The sequence below is a fragment of the Phocoena sinus genome, chromosome 20 (assembly GCF_008692025.1).
Source record: "Phocoena sinus isolate mPhoSin1 chromosome 20, mPhoSin1.pri, whole genome shotgun sequence".
Lineage (NCBI taxonomy): Eukaryota > Metazoa > Chordata > Mammalia > Artiodactyla > Phocoenidae > Phocoena > Phocoena sinus.
In genome coordinates, this window is record NC_045782.1 from 33795813 (window position 1) to 33811236 (window position 15424).

At 37.6% G+C, this 15424-nt stretch overlaps 1 protein-coding gene across 7 annotated transcripts in view; it reads left to right on the forward strand.

Moving 5' to 3' along the window:
• The window catches only part of SPAG9 (sperm associated antigen 9), a 138096-nt gene that overhangs the window by 70617 nt on the left and 52055 nt on the right, over positions 1–15424 (forward strand). For all 7 annotated transcript variants that reach the window (XM_032615044.1, XM_032615046.1, XM_032615045.1 and 4 more), the window contains one exon: positions 3726–3876. In XM_032615044.1, coding sequence (XP_032470935.1) covers positions 3726–3876 — 151 coding nt within the window. The remainder of the gene's footprint in view (positions 1–3725; positions 3877–15424) is intronic.

Consider the following 15424-nt stretch of genomic DNA (forward strand, 5'->3'; position numbering starts at 1 on the left):
ATTAAAATAAGATTAGTCTTAAAGGGCTGGCTTAGGTTTCTGTCCCATTTAAGATGCCAGTGCTGTGCTGTGCCATGCAGTGCAGTGCTGTGCCATGCAGTGCTGTGCAGTGGGTGAGAGGTTTGGAGTCAGACTGCCTGGCTACAAACGCTCTGCCACAATGCGAGCTGTGGGGCCTTTGGCAAGGTGCTTACTCTCTGTGCCAGAGTTTCCTCCTCTGAGGTTCTTACCCCATTGGGTCGTTTTAAATAACACGTGAGATGATTATTTTGTTTTCAATCAGTCACAAGATATATTGTAAATTAAACAAGTAAATAATTTTCATAGTCACTTATATCTACTACATTTTTAGCAAAGCTATTTTAGCTCTGTTTTATTCATAAAATAACTTATGATTAAATTCAAAAAGTTCCTTGACATAAAAGTTGCTGTTGATCTGATTGAAGAAAGTCTTCCATATTCAGTCTTTAATATTAAGATTAAATTGTCAAGAAATAGGTAGTTCCAAGGAAAGTACATGGGTCTTGAAGTCAAAACAGGCCTGACTTTGAATCCCATTTCTGCTGATTACTAGTGCCTAAAGTCTCTGAGTATCACTTTTCCTAATCTGAAACCAGGGAAAATAATTCCTATTTCCTTATGAGGATTAAATGAGATAATGTAAATAAATCATCCATCTGAGCGCTTGCCACATGGTGGGTGTTGAACAAATGTAACCTTTTTACTGCTCTTTATAATATGTACAGTAGATTTTATTAATTATTATTTGTTTTAAATGGGAATAATAAAGCTGTTTCAAAACATATTTGCAAAGTTATTTATGCACATAAGATAACATTTAAATAACCAATTTAAAAATGGATATATGGCAGTTTTAAAAAATATGTAACAAGGATTCTGATAGCTGATGATAGCTTTGTTTCTAGATAGTAATGCATTATTGAAACACCTGGGGTTTAAATCTGCCACTTGATATTTTCCCACATGTATTTCATTCTTTGGTTTCTTTTGTGAGTTTTACCGAAGCGTTTAATATATAGAGTATCAAACATGCATACCAATATAGTACAGGACTAATGTTCACTTTTCGGAGTTTCCTTTTGAAAATAGGACTCTACTTAACGTGCACAATTACATGTCCTTCTCCCTCCCCGCCAAGTCTTAGGTAGTTTGTCAGTAAAAAAAGGAGAGAAAAGATGTGTGTAGTAATACAATTTTTCCAGAGTTGGAACAGTGTAACCTAGAGCATCATTGACCCTCTTGACAGCTATCAGTCTCTGAAGAAAAATTCCCTCCCTGTCAAGCAGGTTCTGAAGGATAAATATAAGCAGTACAAAGGTTTGAATTCTACTTATATTTTGGATTGTAGATTTAGTATTTAACAGGAGTAGGAAAGTAAAACTTGGACCCACAGCCGACTCCTTCCCCCAACTTTTCCAGTATTTAACATGTGTGAAAATGATTGTGTTGTCATTCATAAAGGAAGATAATTCTCATGACTGGCCTGTATTTTGTTTATCATTGGCAGTGTGATGAATTCGAATGAAGTTTGTATTGTCTTTCTTTGCACTTGGGGTTAGAGAGCCTTCCATTAACTTCCATCTGATTAAATTCCTGGTCACTTTTTGCTAAAGTCATTAAGATATGTTAAAAAACAATAAATAATCTAGTAGCTCTTAGACCCTTAGATTTTCAGTTCCCAAAGTACGTTCCCCACCCAAAATTTCCAATCGTTGTCACCATCATTTGGTGAAATAAAGGGCATTTTAAAATCAAGCAGAAAAGATGTGGCAAAGGGGTGAATCATTCTCAAGAAAGAACAGGTTCTATGATATGTGGAAGCATGTATGTGTATAACGTGTTCTGTGTTATCCAGTAAGGATATAATAAATAATGCCTCTTCGCTGTGGACTTATGACAACTTTCTTGCTGAACCAGCATTTGGGAGTAACTGGTAGAAAGAATAGCCGACTACTTTGTTATTTGGTTGTTCTGGCAGGTCGTGGAGACAAACTTAGATTTGGTTTTAAAATCTAGCCTTTTATTATGCTGCCTACATGCGTTTGAATTTTCCCCCTAAACCAAATAGGAAAAGTACCCCAAGTGTGAAGAAGTTATAAATAATTAACTCTTGATAGAGAAAAGTCCTGTTCTATTTCCTTGTGCCTACAACTTTAATAAAATGCAGTCTCTCAACCCTTTTGCTTCACCTAATCTTTAAGGAGGTGTTTGACAGTTGTACTGATCCTTTCTGATTGTCATTAGGAATGAAAGCAGTGTACCCTTTGTGTTCAGTGAGGGCACATTTCAAAAGTGGCTTAAGTTTCTTGGTATGAAAATAAGCTTACAGAATAAAGACTTATTTAGAAAAACTGAATATTTTCCAATTTATTATTTATTTATATTACTTATTTATAACCTCAGTGTTTCTGTTCTAACTTACATTTTTTACCGGCAGCACTATGGTTCCTAGAAGCTCCAAACCTTTGGTGTCTCATTTCTTGCTAATTTCCATTTGAGTTAATGACCCAGGATGACCCAGGCTTATTTCTACCCTCTAAAAGTCCTTTGCATTAAAAAAGGATGTGTTTCTTGTTAAAATTCTATTATTAAAATCGAAACTCTTGTTCACTGGAATTTCCCACAAAGCACTGGAAACTCTACAGTCTTTCATAGAATTTTTTGGCCTCCTTGTTTGGAGAAACTGACAATTGTTTTCTCATACATAATGTGGTGGAAAGGGTCTCAGATATTGGTTCTGTAGAACAGTACAGCTTTCCTACTTTAGGGGATAAAACTCTGAAAGCGCGCACGCACACACACGCACACACACACGCACGCACGCACGCACACACACGCACACACACACACACAACCTAAAAGTTGAGAATTAATGTTTTATTCAGAGACATTACTAAGGACTATAGCCCAGCAGGGCAGCCTCTCAGATAGCTCTGAGGAACCGTCCCAAACCGGCAAAGGGAGGAACCAGGATATATAGGAGTTTTTGCTGAGAAAAATAAATAAATAGATAAAAAACAACATATAGTGGAACATCAAAAGATTTCTGCTAATCTCAAAAGACAGACATCTCAAGTTAATGATTTTAATGCTTTTCTATGTATGGGAACATGCAGGAGTCTGGGCTCATTGAAATTATTCCTTTGATATGCGTCTTAACTATCTAGGGTCAGTATACTGTTTTTCTCCATCCTGAATTCCCTTCAGGGCCCTCCGTCAGGGCTGGCTGCCGTGGCTGATGACTGAATGGCAGGCAACGTTGTTTGTTTACTGAAATGGCAGGCAACATTTTTTTGGTCCACATGTTCTTTTTACCGTTTAATCAGTAGCCCTGATTTAGACCATATATTGATTTTCCTCTAGGCAGAAAAGAAATACCCTGAAGAGGCATGGTAAATATCTAGGGATTAACATGAGGAATTGGGAAGTCTAAAAACAGGAGTTGGGGTAAGGGACTCATCAGTAACTTAATAAGATTTCCTAAACTATATTTTACTGCCTTTCTTAGTTGATTCCCTGGGGCTAATTTAGCTTCTGAGACTCTGTCCTTTCTCTTTGGTAAGTCTGCTTGTTCAGATAGGCAGACAGAATTATTTAAGAGTGATAATTCTGGAGCAGTGACAGCCCAGCCTTATTACTTACAGTCATGATGAATAACAGTTAAAAACGAATTAATGCTTAATTCTTCTCCCCTCTCCAAATAGAAAAGAACGCCCTATATCATTAGGGATTTTCCCGTTACCTGCTGGAGATGGATTGCTTACACCTGACACTCAGAAAGGTGGCGAGACCCCTGGATCAGAGCAATGGAAATTTCAGGAGTTAAGTCAACCACGTTCTCATACCAGCCTGAAGGTAAGCTTTATTCTGTGAAAACCTTCAATTTATGTTTTATAAGCTTTCTTATCCAAATTGAAGTGCTAGGCAACCAGAACATAATAAAATGAAATAGTATGTACACATTTTTAGTTCGTAAAACAGATGCCTTTTTTAAATTGGAAATGAGCTCTTCCCAAGAGTTTTAGTTTTCTATTATACTTTTTCAAGTTATATAGGAAAACAGAATCAAGCTTTGTTACATCTTGGCTGTCACACTAATGACCAACATTTCTATTTGATTTAGGTTATTTCTATTTGATTTACGCTATTTCTATTTGATTTACATTATATGAATTTAGGATGGGCTGACCAGTGAACCGAAAATTATTGCCACCTGAAATCCTTGGTTCACTGTTAGGAAGCTTCACAATTTAGTAGGGCTTCACTTAAAAAAAAAAACAAAAAAACCCCCCATGATACGTTCCTCAAAACCTTCATAAAGCAATATCCCAAAGTTCATTGTGTTTAGCTAAAAAGGCCTGGTGTTAGTTCATTATAGATTATGTTCTTGACCAAGATCTTGTCACCAAATAAGTTATAAATATAAATAATAATATATTCTAAGAGTGGAGATATACTAATAATTGAGAATAATTGAAGTTATAGTATATATCTTATAAAGTGCAATATTTATAAAGGGAACACTGATTATAAAGGAACCTTGTTACATTAGAAAATCTACTCTGTCATAAAACAAACAGGCCACCTACAGTGAATACAGGTGAGTTACTTACGTCTTTATCTCCTTTTTCTGGTCTCTTTTTCTCCAAATTACTTATCATGGTTTAAGTACTTATATAGATAGCTCTTATGATACTTCTAAATTATGAAGTCATTTACTTATTTACTTTGTTTCTCTCCAAAGCCATGCGGTTTGTTTAGTGCTGTATCCCTAGCACTTAGAAAAGGTGTCTAGCACATAATCGTCACTCAGAAGATGTCTGTCAAATGAATTATTTGTTTTAGGTGTTAGAAAGACTCTTTTGAAGATAATGTAAATGGTCTGTTTTTCAGCTCTGGTAGGTAGAGGCATTTAGAATCATTCCATTGACCTCTGAAATGTGCTCAAAACAGTAAACAGTCAATAAATATTTCATAGCTTTGCTCTCACTGAAAAGTATTTTTAACAGTAGGCCTAACCTCACCTTTTTTTCATTCTCCTTTCTTTTTTGCTCACTTTATTAGAAGGTAATTATGCAGCTGCTCAGTGTCCACAGTGATGCCACTAGGAGGTTTTCTCATTCTTAGCCCTATGGCCACACTGACTTTTTTAGCCTGCCTGTTGGTTTAATAGATCTTCCAAAACACCCAGCTCTCAATCGCCTACTTGCCATGTCCCTTTCCCAGAACAAAATTAAGTAGCAGGGATACTTCTAGGACATCAAAAATGTATACCATATGGTAACTGTATTTTCACTACTATACAAAAAGATACTTTAAAGAGAAGATTGTTATTTAATCCAGTCCTATATAGTATACCTGAAATCTTCAGGTATACTTATACCATTTTATATAAGGGACTTGAGCATCTAGATTTCGGTATGCACAGGGAGTCCTGGAACAATCCCCTGTAGATACCAAGGGACAGCTGTACTGGAAAATCTGCCAGGACTCATGCACCTAGAAAAATATACAAGTTGTTCTTAAAAAGAAGTATTTGTACATATTATTCCTTTACTTATTGTATTTTTGTGGGGGAAATCAGCAAACAAACAAATAAATGAAATCGTGGAATTTCAAGTAGTGTTATGTACTCTTTTTAAAAAGCTAAGTAAGGGGCTAGAGAGTAATTAGTAAGCAGGAGTGCTTATTTTAGAGTGATGAAGGAAGGCCTCTTGGAGGTGGTGACTTGTGCCCTGAAATGAAGAAGGTACAGGTGCATGGAAAGGTCCAGCGGACTGTGTGTTTCAGGACGATCAACTAGCATCTGTAAAGACCCCGAGGTGGGGACAGACTTTGGTGTGTTTGAAGAATGTTTTTTTTTCTCTTCATCCCATTCCTCTGAGACTTCAGTGCTACCTACTGCACCAATGTGCCTTTTTTCACGGTTACCCAAAATATCCATCTCTCTAAATAGTATGATGGGGACTTCCCTGGTGGCACAGTGGTTAAGAATCTCCCTGCCAATGCAGGGGACTTGGGTTCGATCCCTGGTCCAGGAAGATCCCACATGCTGCAGAGCAACTAAGCCTATGAGCCACAACTACTGAGACCTCGTGCCACAACTACTGAAGCCCGCATGCCTAGAGGCCGTGATCCACAACAAGAGAAGCCACCACAATGAGAAGCCTGCATACCACACGAAGAGTAGCCCCTGCTCGCCGCAACTAGAGAAAGCCTGCACACAGCAACGAAGACCGGACACAGCCATAAATAATAAATAGTGTGATGGAAAATTCTCATTCCCATCTTGCCTTGTGGCAGCATTTGACACATTTGAATGCTTTCTGCTTTTTTTTTAAATAAAATTTGTCCTTCCAACTTAGCTTTCTTCTAATTTTATTTTTTAATTGTTTTTTATCATTCTTTTGTAAAAAAATTTATTTATTTTATTTTTGGCTGCGTTGGGTCTTTGTTGGTGCGCGCAGGCCTTCTCTAGTTGTGGTGAGCAGGGACTACTCTTCGTTGCGGTGCACAGGCTTCTCATTGCGGTGGCTTCTCTTGTTGTGGAGCACGGGCTCTAGGCACATGGGCTTCAGTAGTTGTGACACACAGGCTTAGTTGCTCCGTGGCATGTGGGATCCTCCTGGACCAGGGCTCGAACCTGTGACCCTGCGTTGGCAGGTGGATTCTTAACCACTGCTCCACCAGGGAAGCCCACTTTCTGCTTCTTGAAATGTTTTCTTCACTTTGCTCCCAGGATACTTCTCTTTCTCTTTCTCTTTCTCTCTCTTTCTCTTTCTCTTTCTCTTCTCTCCCCTCCCCCTCCCCCTCCCCCTCCCCCTCCCCCTCCCCCTCCCCCTCTCCCTCTGTCTCCCATCTCCCCCTCTCCCTCTCTCTCTGGTTTTCTTCACAGGTCCTTTTCCATTGCTGCTTTTGCACCTCTAAATGTAGTTCTCTAGGGCTTAAATTTTAGCCCCCTCCTCTACTTAATGTGGGTAGCTCAAGTTTCATGTCTGTAAATACCATTCACCCATCAGTGTTCACAAGTTTGAATTTCTGACCTTGACCCCTTTCCTGAACTCCACACCTGTGCATCCTTTTCTATATAGTTTTCCCACATACATATTTGTATCCTGCTTAGGTTACCACCAGTAGAAGTATTCTTTCAAGGCCAATCTAAATGCCACAGCTTACATGAAGCTTCACCTGACACCTTTTGATGGTCCTCAAATCGAGTTTAGAGATCAGTTTAAGGCAGAAAGCAGAGGAATTTTATATTGTATCATTAACAGAAATTTCTTAATGGGGGGCCACTAGCAAAATTGGTAAAAAGGAACTTCTTATGTTAAATGACATTTTCTGTTGAAAATGTATTATAAAAATGCTATGGTGGAAATGGGCAAAAATGTTAAGGTAAGGTTGTTCATCCAACTGAATTATATTCACGAAGGAGGAAATCGAGAGTGTATATTACTCAAGAAAGGTGGTTGTGGTGGGAGGACAGTGAAAAGATGTTTTCAGTTGGCAGGGTGAAGGGAAAAATACTCTTAGAAGGCGCGAGACTGGGTTGTTTGTGTGCTTAGAAGAGGAGTCCGAGAGAAAAAAATTGAAAACAACGGAGTGAAGGGCGATGAATGATACATCAGAATTATTGAGGAAGGGCCAGGGGAAAGGGATCACATATCCCATCTGCCATTAAAATCTACTTTATTGACAGGACATCTCAGTTTTTCCTCATCTTTTGCCATTACAAGCAATGCTGCATTGAATAACCTTGTACATAATTTAGTACTTGTATTTATAATTCCCATAAGTGGGATTGCTGGATTAAAGCATGTATTTAAGATTTTCTAGGTATCACCAAATTGCCTGCCAAAGGGATGGTAGCTGTTTGTATTCTCACCAGCTATGTTGTATAAGTTCTTCATTGCTTTACAAGTTTAGAGTTCAGATATCTCTCCCTTGTGCCCAAGTATAGAAAGAGAACAAAGTGTTTTAAATATCATTTAAAATATCCTACACATAAAATTTTCATGCTGTTTTCTAGACCTTGGTTAGTATCACTTTGGCAATGATTTCATAGATTCCATCTAGTTTCACATGTACACACATATATGTATATATACACCTATGCATGTATATGCACCTGCGCATGCCTAAAGACGTGTGTGAGTATACACATATGTATATATACTCTGAAAAAGTATTATTTTTTCCTTTAGAGTCTCCTGGGTTGTTGGTTATTAGTAGAATGTGACTTTTAGAACTGAGAAAAACAATTTGAGCTAAAAAGCAATTGGATTGATACCTACTTGTGAAAGTTTTAAAGAGTACTTTTGAAACCACATGACTTGAAATACTTCAGTGGAACTGCTGTGAGAAGGTCTTGTTAGCAGGGTTTGGTATATAAAGCCAGTGGTCAATGTGTGCTGCATTCGTCAGGGGACGTGCTTAGCATGCAGAATGGAAAATTTCTGAACAGAGCCAGCATTATTGTTTAGAAGAATTTTCCATCCTCCTCCATTTGTGTTAAATTGTTCCTATTTCTTTAGTTTTCCCAAGCTTGAAACTCTATAGTAGTTAAACCTTATTCCTGTGTCTTTTGTGATTAAAGATCCTGTTGTAAAACGCATGTGTGATTTTAAATTTCCAAACAGTTAAAGCTCTTGGTTTGTTTTGTTTTTAACTTTTCATTTTGAAACATTTTAGACTTATAGAAAAGTTGCAAAAATAGTACAGAAGGAACGATACCCATCACCTACCCAACATTGGTATGTTAACTAACCATGGTAAGATTATCAAAACTAAGAAATTAACATTGGTACAATACTATTAGCTGAACTACAGACTTGTATTCAGATTTTGCCAATGTTCCCACTACTGTTCTTTTTCAGTTCCAGGATGCAATCCAGGATCCCACATTGCACTAAGTTATGTTTCCTCAGTCTCTTCTAACATTTGACGGTTTCTCAGCCTTTCCTTGTCTTCATGACCTTCAGGCTTAAAGAGTACTGGTTAGTTATTGTGTAAAATAGCTCTCAATTTGGGCTTCTCTGATGGTTTCTTTTTTTTTTTTTTTTTTTTTTTTTTTTGCGGTACACGGGCCTCTCACTGTTGTGGCCTCTCCCGTTGTGGAGCACAGGCTCCAGACGCTCAGGCTCAGTGGCCACGGCTCGCGGGCCTAGCCACTCTGCAGCATGTGGGATCTTCCCGGACCGGGGCACGAACCCGTGACCCCTGCATCGGCAGGCAGACTCTCAACCACTGCGCCACCAGGGAAGCCCTCTGATGGTTTCTTATGATTAGATTGAGGCTATATATTTTTGGCAAGAATACTGTAGAATGCCGTAGTGGTGATGTTAACCTTGATTGCTTGGTTCAGCTTGTGTGTGTTGGATTTCTTCACTGTAAAGTTACTGTTTTTCTGTTTATAATTTAATTAATATCTTGGTGGATATATTTTGAGACTGAGCCAATATCCTGCTTCTCCTCAAACTTTCATTTACTGATTTTAATGTGCATCAGTGAACCTTACCTACAATAATTATTACTGTGGTGTTGTAATGCTTATTTTCTATTTTCTTCATCCTACATTCATTAACTGTAATTCTTTGGGGAGGGAGAGCTGCTCACTCCCTCCCTTCTTTCCTTCATATTTGAACTCAAAGGTATTATTTTGTTCTGTAGGTTATCCAATGCTATTACTATTTATTTATTAATTAACTTATTTATTTAGGCTGCTTTGGGTCCTCATTGCTGCACGTGGGCTTTCTCTAGTTGTGGCGAGCGGGGCCTACTCGTCCTTGCGGTGTGCAGGCTTCGCATTGCGGTGGCTTCTCTTGTTGTGGTGCACTGGCTCTAGGTGCGCAAGCTTCAGTAGTTGTGGTGCACGGGCTCAGTATTTGTGGCTCATGGGCTCTAGAGTGCAGGCTCAGTAGTTGTGGCGCGCAGGCTTAGTATCTCCCTGGCATGTGGGATCTTCCCAGACCAGGGATCGAACCTGTGTCCCCTGCATTGACAGGCGGATTCTTAACCACTGCACCACCAGGGAAGTCCCATTACTATTTATTTTGTTGCTCAGAGTGTTTCAGCCTTGGACATCAGGAGCTCTTTCAGGAGACATCCTATACCCTTTCGACATGCCCATACTCTTTGGAGTCCTTCCTTCCTGACACCATCAGATGCTCCAGGCTCTTGCATTTTCCCTGCCCCTGCTGTGCAGTCAAGTGCTTCTCCAAGAAGCCTTGGTTCTGTTTATTGTAGAATGGTATTTAGGAACCAAGATCTAGGCACTAAATGTGCTTACCGGTTGGAATGTGATTGCTTCTAGGCCCTTTCTTCCGTTGATGCTTATGTTGGGTTTTTCCGTTAGTTTATAGTATACATTATCTCCTTTTGGATTTTTACATTAGTGTTTACAGTAGGGTAAAATAAAAATAGAATTTTAAGAAAAATGGATTATATGTTGTAATATTTCAGGTTGGTTTTGCTTGGGACAGAGGGCAAGGAATTTCTTCTATAACTTCAGTTTTTATTTACAAACTTTCCCACTCCCATATATCCTCATTAGATAACTTCAGGAATCATCCACAGCTGACAGTTGCAGTTTGAAGGGAAAAGGGAGTTAAGATTTACTCTTCTTAATATTTTGGTACTTGCCCATTCATTTTTATTGAGATATAACTGACAAAATTATAGGATACATACTTTCTCCCCTTTTAAACTCTTGCTTAGAGAAGAGGCAGTGGAATTAGTTCTTTCTTAGTGGGTGTTAATCAATGAGATTTTTTTTCCTCTTTTTGGCATATTTATTGTGTTGTTTATTGACCAAGATGCTAGTGTATGTTGAGAATGAAAAATGGTAAAACTCCAAATAAACAACACTGTCTAAAAACGATGGTATTTAAAGCTTATGTTTCTAATGTGACTTTTTTTGAAGTAATTGGCACATGAGTATTTATTACTATTGATATTTAATGTTTAAACAAACTCTTAGAATAAGAAAAATAGCTCTAAGTATTTCCTGTTGAAGAAAAATTACCTTGCTTTTTGCATTAAAAAATTTTGATGCCTACCAGGTCACACACAATGCCAGATGCTAGAAATGTTGTAAAGTTGCTCAGAGTCCAAATATTTTAGGAAGTAGGCTTAATAATTTTTTTAAAAGTCATATTAATAATGTTTCACAATCAAATAATATCGAAAATCTAGAGTAAAAATGTATAGTTGTCCAACTCTAAATTCCATTCCTTTGCCTCAGTCATTGTGAATAGTTGGTATAGCATTCATACCCTTTTCTTTATACATGTACATAGATAATACATACTCATGATATGTCTTTGTAAGATAAATGGTTTTAGGGACTTAGTCTAGGTGGTTAAGACTTAGCCTTCTAATGCAGCGGGTGCCAGTTTGATCCTTGTTCGGAGAGCTAAGGTCCTACATGCCTTGTGGCCAAAAAAACCAAACCAAAAAAACCCAGAAGCAATATTGTAACAAATTCAATAAAGACTTTAAAAATGGTCCATATCAAAAAAAAAAAATCTTAAAAAAAAAAAACCAAAACAACAAATGGGTTTATGCTCTAAGTATTTCCTGCAGCTTGCTTTTTGTTTTTCATTTTAAAATGTTATGTTCACAGTCTTTTCATTTTTATTTAGAGAGTTATTTACCTAGCTTTTGATGAAATGATTGTTGAGAAGAGTTGAAGATGAGAATCCAGAATCAAAGATCATGTAAACAGATATTAAGGGAGAGGCAGTCTGGTTTGTATAAAGTGAATCATGCTATAGATCAAATGGAATATCATCCAACTATATAACAGAATGAAATCTTGCCATTTGTGACAACATGGATGGACCTAGAGGGTATTATGCTAAGTGAGAAAAGTCAGACAGAGAAAGACAAATACCATGTGATTTCACTTATATGTGGAACCTCAAAGAACAAAACGAACAGGCATAACAAAATGAACAGACATAACAAAACAGAAACAGACTCATAGGTACAGAGAACAAATTGGTAGTTGCCAGAGGGGAGGGGGCATGAGGTGATGAGTGAAATAGGTGAGGGAGATTAAGAGGTACAAACTTACATTCATGAAATAAAGAAGTCAAAGGAATGTAATGTACAGCATAGGGAATATAGTCAATAATATTGAATTAACTGTGTATGATGACAGATGGTACTTAGACTTATCGTGGTGATCATTTTGTAATGTCTAAAAACATCAAACCACTATGTAGTACACCTGAAACTAGTATAGTATTGTAAGTCAATTATATTTCAATTTAAAAAAAAAAAAGAAAAAAAGTGAATCATGCCTTGCTCATCTGTGGGTTTTTTTGTGGGAATTAACAGAGAGCTAGGAGAGCTGTATTTTAGACTTTTCAAAAGACTTTGATGGATTTCCAGACTAAGAATATTTAAAACTTGAAGTTGCTTTGTGTTTAAGAAAAACACTTTTGTCTCAAAGAGGGCAAATGTACAGATAGAAATGAAGAATATGAGTAAATAGATGTTTTTGTGAAAAAGGACTTGAATCTTGGTGACCCTTCGATTGTTAGTGTTCTCTTAACAGTTTCAGAAGTGAGGGGCGGGAGGGAAGAAGAGTGTGGTTAATGTTTCCAAGTATGCTAAACTGGAATGTTTATTATGTTAATTACTCAAGATGATTAGGATAAATTTCAGGAAGATTTCACACAGCTGTGTGAATAGAAAAAAGGGTTAAGTGATAAACTGCTTATTGACAAAGTATAAGGTAAGACAAGACCCAAGAGGTGGTTTTTGAGTCGTGAGATGGCTTAAAAAAGAGGCTTAAAGGAGGTGATTTTAAGTCAAAACAAAACAAAACCCCCAAACCCTCATTTTAACAAAGTAGATAAAAGAGATGGATCTTGTTATTCTGAGAGGTAGCACAAGCCAAAGATACTTAGAAATATGCTAACACCTAGTAAATACATGATTTTTTTTTTTCTCTTTTATAATCTTTCCCTCTTCTCAGGTCAGCAGTAGTCCTGAACCTCTGAAGGCTATAGTACAGGAGGTGAGAATGGGGTTCCAAAAAGCTTTGTAAAAAGTAAATGAAAGTGATTAACTTTTGGGTACTTTCTCAGCTGCTATTTTCAAGACATCAAGTGCTCAGTTTGGAAGACTGCTGATGTTATTCCCTGAAATAAAAAAGAAAATTGTTTCTTCTACAGTGGTTGCTAGGGCTTTACTGTAATCTGTAATTTACTCCTCTCTAAAGTCAGCATTTTGAAATAAAGGAGAAAATAATAAGTAAATCCTGTGGAAATTCAGCCTATTTCTATTTTTCCAGCTCTAGGTAAGAAAACGTGTATGCTTTGCACAAATACCTTCCTCAGGGCAGAATGTACATAACTTGTATGTATCCTGGAGACAGCCTAGTATGTCATTTTACCATGGGCTGCCTCCCTATTTAAACAGATTTGTTCAGCCCCAGTCAGGGCACCATTCAGCTTCATTCAGCAAACATCTTTTGAGAGCCTACTTCATGTCAGGCTTGATATGCTAGACCCTGGGGATATAAAGACAAAATAAGACTTTCTCCTACCTACTAGGTCAGGGTTAACCAGGGTAAGGTCTTCAGCAGGTCCATGACAGTGGAACAGTGTCTTTTTCAGAAATACCTTCAGAGGTAGGTCATCCGTGCCTCTCTAAATTTTTTTGAACCTACAGACTTATTTCGCCTAAATGTGTCTAGAATTATGCTTCTCAGTGTTTCCTCTAGGAATCAAATTAAAGATACGAAGCTCTCCATAAAATACTTGTATACACAGAATTTTGTGATTCTCTTATGGTGTAGAGTTGTAAATCAAAAGAGTGTTAAAACTACTGCTTTGGGCACAACCTTAACTTGGGGAGAAAGAAATGTAAACATAGAAATTAAATATAAGGTGATAAGTGTTATAGTGGGTATCCATTGGGCTAGTTACTCTATAATTTTGTCTTTTACTTACATTAGGCTTAAAATCTTTGAAGCTAAAGACAAACTTACGTAGCAGAGTTGCTTGCCCCCTTTTTAAAGCTTATTTCAGATGAAATCAGGCGGCTACTTAGGAAAACACTGTATTGGAACATTTCTAAGTTGTCCTTGGTGGGATAATTTATTTTTATACTTGCTAACTTACTTTATAGTCTTTCTGAACATAAATTGTAATGGGGCAATGCCAGATAACACATGACATATGTATTCTGTACAGCACTGGGTACGGGAGGCATTTGATAAATGGAACATCTGAAAGTATCTTGTAAAGGCCTATATAGACTTTCAGCCTGATAATCTAAAACCAGTAGGAAAATAGCACAAAGACCAGATTGTTTTCACTATGGTATCTCAAGTGAAGCTAAAAGTAATGACACCTGTTCTGTTTTTTTGTGTGTTAAAAAAACGTATAACATAAAATTTACTATCTTAACCATTTTTAAGTATACAGTCCAGTAGTGTTAACAGTATTCACATTGTTGTGAAACAGATCTCTAGAACTTTTTTGTCTCGCACGTCTGAAGCTCTATACCCATTAAACAACAACTCCCCTTTCCCTCTGCCCTCAGCCCTGGCAACTACCACTCTACTTAGTGTTTCTATGAATTTGACCACTTTAGATACCTCATATAAGTGGAATCATGTAGTAGTTGTCCTTTTGTGACTGGCTTATTTGACTTAGCATAATGTCCTCAAGGTTCATCCATGTTGTAGCATGTGACAGGATTTCCTTCCTTTTTAAGGCTGAATAATATTCCATTGTATACATATACCACGTTTTGTTTATCCATTTCATCCCCCAATGGACATTTGGGTCGCTTCTACCTCTTGGCTACTATGAATAGTGCTGCTGTGAACATGGGTATACAGATATCTCTTTGAATCCCTATTTTCAAATCTTTTGGTTTTATACCCAGAGGGGGTAGTGCTGGGTCATGTGGTAGTTCTATTTTTAATTTTATGAGGAAACTCCATACTGTTTTCAGAGCAGTTGCAGCATTTTACAACCCCACCAACAGTACACAAGTGTCCTAATTTCTTCACATCTCACCAGCACTTGTTATTTTGTTTTGTTGCACAAGAGTGCCATTCCTTTATAGTTATAACACTGGAACCCCAAGTCAGGTTGCTCGTTTTTGTGGGCATTTTCCGGTGACATGACAGCCTGCAATGTAAGAGTTTCTTAAAGACTGAAGGAATGGGAATGGGGTTACAAAACAAGTAACGTTTATCAGAAAGAGACTTGACCACCTGGTGAGTCTCCATTTTTGGCACCCACCTGTGTCATTGGAGAGGATATCTTAATGGCATCAGGCAGTTGAAATTGATAGGCCAGTGGTCTTCAGATAAATAAAGCAGCATTTGTAGTCAAAACTATTAGCCAAAACAGTACACCTGGCGTATGACCAGCAT